This window comes from Stegastes partitus, unplaced genomic scaffold (genome assembly GCF_000690725.1).
Source record: "Stegastes partitus isolate 25-593 unplaced genomic scaffold, Stegastes_partitus-1.0.2 Scaffold1231, whole genome shotgun sequence".
Classification (NCBI taxonomy): Eukaryota; Metazoa; Chordata; class Actinopteri; family Pomacentridae; genus Stegastes; species Stegastes partitus.
Window position 1 is genome coordinate 115791 of NW_007578962.1, and position 4499 is coordinate 120289.

The following is a 4499-nucleotide window of genomic DNA, read 5'->3' on the forward strand; positions in this document are numbered from 1 at the left end:
ACCAATTGACCTCAGCATGTTTTTGAACTGTGTGGGAGGAAGCTGGAGAACCCGGAGAGAACCCACGCTGCACGGGGAGAACATGGAGACTCCACACAGAAAGATCCTGGGTGTCCTCACCGGGACGCGAACCAGCGACTTTTTAGTGGTGAGGAAATGGTGTTAACCACCGAGCCACCTTGCAGCCCGACTTGCATCCAGTTATTAAAAACAGTTGGCTGAACGTCTACACTTCAGTTACATGTTGGTTGCTTCATTTCAAACCTACAGTGTCCAAATACTAATGGACCCGACTGCACTGTACAAGATCAGTCAGTGTTTCATTTCACAGCTGATGTCCAGCAGCAGGTGTTTAGATGAAAAGTCACTGGATGAAGAGAGATATGGAATCGTGAAAACGGGAATAAGTTGCACGTAGTATTCAGTGTTTGAATTAAGAAGCTCCCTCCCCAAGCTGTGTCTTTATAGTAACAGTTAAAGCAACAGGAGCCGGTTTTTCAAATCTCATCTGAATCTTTTCATTTATTTACTGTTACAGTCGTCCTCAGATTTATTCACATCCTCCCATTAAAGAAGGAAAAAAACATCTGTCACTGAAATAAGCTGAAATTGACAAAAGTAATAATAAATAAAAATGTAATGAAAATCATGACGTTGCTTTTGAACTGTGGTTCAACAGAAATATTTAAAAAACAAAACAAGAAGCAAACAAGCATGATGGGAGCCATAAACTAATATTTAGTTGAACAACCCTTTGAGCCAATCACTGCCATCAGGTGTTTTCTGTAACTCTCAATCAGACTTCTGCACCTGTTGACAGGTGTTTGGGTTTCACTGCTCATCAGCAAAGTGCTCTAATTTGACAGTTTAAAAAAAAAAATTAAAAATTCTTTTCAACCACAATTCTAAATTATAATTGAGCAAATTTTTATTTATTATTACTTTTTTCAGTTTCTGGTTATTTGAATGACTTTTGTGAATTTGTGCCTTTTCTTTAATGGAAGGTTATGAATAAATATGAGGACGACTATATGTTTTAACTGGAATGAAGATAGTTGTTGTCTTTTAGTATTTGATTAAATAAATGAATTAAAGCAGAAGAGGTTCTCCGGAGTCTTAGATCGACCTGTAAATTGGAGAACCAAACCTCGGCCGCATCTGTCAGCCACATGAGCTGGACATGTCCACTTTGGCTGCATCCTTATATTCCTATCATTTTCTAGGTTGCAAAATGTACTTATGATGAACGTTTACGACTGAGGACAGTTGTGCAGCTGTTGAGCAGTGAAAGAATGCAGCTATCAGACATGATGCTACTTCTGGCGTCAGTCACGGACAAACTGTGCTGAAATGAATTCAAAGCAGCTGTAAAGACGGACAAACACATTTAAGAGATGTCCTTCTTTTCAAACGCAAGAATCCAATCACAGCGGGGGGCTCAGATCAAAGAACATTAAAGTAAGAACGCGTGGCCAGTGAGGGGGTTTATTCACTTCTTTATTTGTATCTCATAAATCCATCTCTCTCCATTTAAAATGGGTGAAAGCAGATTAAAAATGAATCTTCTATACACATCGTCTCCAGTAAAGGGGCATTCTGTACAGTGTAGTTGGTGTTTACAGTGTGTATCTACACGCGATATGTTACAGTCTGGGTGCGTTTCAGGTGGCCTCCGTCGCAGCAACGTTCCTGCCGCATTGATAAACACTGAGCCGATCGACAACAGCTCTTCTTCCGCCCAGGTGATGCTTCATGCAGTCAGCGGCCGCGGCGAAGGCGACCTGAAGCGTCCCATCTATTTCTGATAAGAACAAAGGCATCACAGATTTCCATCAATGGAGCGGCGGCTCTGTGTAATTAATTATAATATTTAAGTACTTCATTTACCATCATTATCTTTATACAATGAATATTCACATACACAGTTGATTTTCTTTGATTACAGGTTTCTGTTCAAAAGGAAGCACAAAGTTATGCAGTTTTGACGTCTCTCAAAAGGCGGCTCCTTTTGCTATAGTAATTGTTTCTCTTCACACTGTCGTCCCTCCTCCTCCTCCAGACAGCTGAATACATGTTATATACACGGCTGATAACTCGACTAATCACAAGCTCCTCCGAGAAAAAGTCTAAAGCAGCTTGCTGCTGTTTGCAGTGGTCTAAAAAAAAAAAAAAAAAAACCCCACAATGCCAGAGAGAACGAGGAGAATGGCCTGCCACTGCCATAGCATTATTTTTTTAATGCATTGAAACCACTGACTGAAAGAATAAGCACCAGAGTTGTCACTAAGAAACGATGGAGTTGGATGTGACGCTTGTGAAATGAAGGGCGTGTCCCGTAAAGCATTTAAGGAAAATAAAGGACAAAGGGAATCGTGTGGGTGCAGGACTAAAAACAGAACGTATAGCAACGTGGTGCGTCGTCAGGCTTGGTGCTGTGTCGAGTTTACACACTATTTGATTCACAGATTGTTACACGAAGGCGATTTCAGCTCATATAAAATTAAGAATGAGACGAAACGTGGGGTGGATACATCAGAGTGTACGATGAACTCAGCACTGTGGTCTTAAAGGTCATCTTGTGCAGCTGGACTGTAGTCACACTGTTGACTAGATAGAAGCACAGAACTGCTTCTTCTTTTTTTTAATGGCTACTTTCCACTGTGTTCTGCTTGCATGCAACATTGGTTTACGTTGTTATCAAGTCGTTCTAGACATTTTGATTCCTTTTTTTTACACTTTCTCACAGCACATGGCGGCCAAATAAGATCCGACATTCATAATTAAGAGTCGAGGAATTTGGTGCGCGTTATGTAAGAGTGACGACACTTATGGCGAGATACGCTGCGGGGCTGTTTGTCAGCTGTGTCAGCTTCATCTTAGGGGCTGGAGTAAATGTTATCTTTATGTCATAAAGTAGGAATAATCACATCTCTCTAAAGTACAGAGGCTTCACTGGACTGGAGACACTTTATGGTCCAAGATCATAAATTCAAAACAGGCAACAGAAAGTCAGCCAAGCGCACATGAATTATTTGAGCCACATGATTTTTTTTTTTCTTTTTCTGTTGAGTCAATTCTCTAAATGTTTAAATGGCAGCTGTGGGTGTGTCATCCTCGTGTTTTTAACTTGCCAACTGAAGCCCTTCTCTCTTCACAGTGTGCCAGCAGGCTGCCGTCTAGCGAGCCTTTATAATGTCCCGTATCTCTGGCATGAACCTTCGAGCTGCGAGGCTCACCGTCCCCACACTCACGCACACACACACAGTTCAACTCTTTCAGTCCAATTAAGAATTCTCGAGTGTCCATTAGTTTCTACACCAGTCTTTGCTTCCAATCAAAAGGACCCAATGATGCTTCTTTCTCTGGGCTGGTGTCCAGAATCTTATTGTTGAGGGAATACTGTAACCGAGAGTGTTGTTCTGTGCTTAAGTCCAACCTGAACGCTGTGCCGTTGGTCGACGATGGCGAGAAGCTCGTTCGGGGGCGATCCATGCCAACATGTCTGTGTGCGAACGTGTGGTGGTAGCGGCGGAGGGCGGCGGTCACAGCGGTCTTCTCATCTTCACAGGCAGCATGCAAAAATTGCAAAAATTACTACGTGTCCGACAGGAAAAAAAAGAATTTCAGGCACCAGACTCCAATACTCTTCTACTCTTGCCGTTTAAAAGCTCTATAGAACTAGAGCTTTAAAAGAAGATTGCGCGTCAACTATAAAATCCTCTCGAAAACATTTTCAGTCTCTTTTAAAAAGCCAGTCAGCAGCGGGGAGGAAATTTAAAAAAAAAATAAAGAAAAACAATTAATGATTTCTGTTCTTAAACAGGAGCAAAAGGCTGAAATGCTTGCATATTTCATGACGGGGGTCTTATATAATATTTAAGGGCTGGGGAACAGGATTGCGGCAAAAATGATGCTGCAAATGAGAATTTGGTTTTAAATGACAAAATAGCTTATATACATTGGTGGTTATCTTGTGCAATTTTTTTTTTTTTTAGTTTGTTTTTCTTGGCTGAATAAACAGCGATGGGGGAGGGAGGGAGATACGAGAGGACTCCTCCCTCTATTCTTGGCCAAATCCTTCTGTTTCCTCGATGGCAAAGAGCAGCTTCTCTTTAAGCTGTTCGAAACTTTTGTAGGGAGGCAAGTCCAGACGGTTGAAACTGAAACGATAAAGAAGGACGAACAAAGATCAGTAAAAAGGTTTGAACTGCAACGGTCAATATCTTCAACAGCTAAACACATTTCCTTAACAACCGATTTGATGCTTCCAGTCAGGATTTCGATGACACGCCACCGTTGAGATCGCTCTCAAGCCAGCTAGAACTTATTAGCTCTAAAAGTGTTGAGAAGGTTCTACAAAGTTCTAGTGAATCAGTTTTAAGCAGTTTTTTTGAGTTCTCGGAATGATTTGCTTAACGGTAAGAAAACAAAAAACAGACGTTCTAAAATACAGTCGTGACTCGATATTCCGACACTAAATGTAAAACCTTCTTTTATGT

At 41.2% G+C, this 4499-nt stretch overlaps 1 protein-coding gene across 1 annotated transcript in view; it reads right to left on the reverse strand.

The window, feature by feature from the left end:
• Positions 1-1479: 1479 nt before the first annotated feature.
• LOC103369042 (NEDD4-like E3 ubiquitin-protein ligase WWP1) overlaps positions 1480-4499 on the reverse strand; it is a 34120-nt gene continuing 31100 nt past the window's right edge. The window contains exon 25 of the mRNA XM_008297634.1: positions 1480-4160. Coding sequence (XP_008295856.1) covers positions 4061-4160 — 100 coding nt within the window. The 3' untranslated portion in view covers positions 1480-4060. The remainder of the gene's footprint in view (positions 4161-4499) is intronic.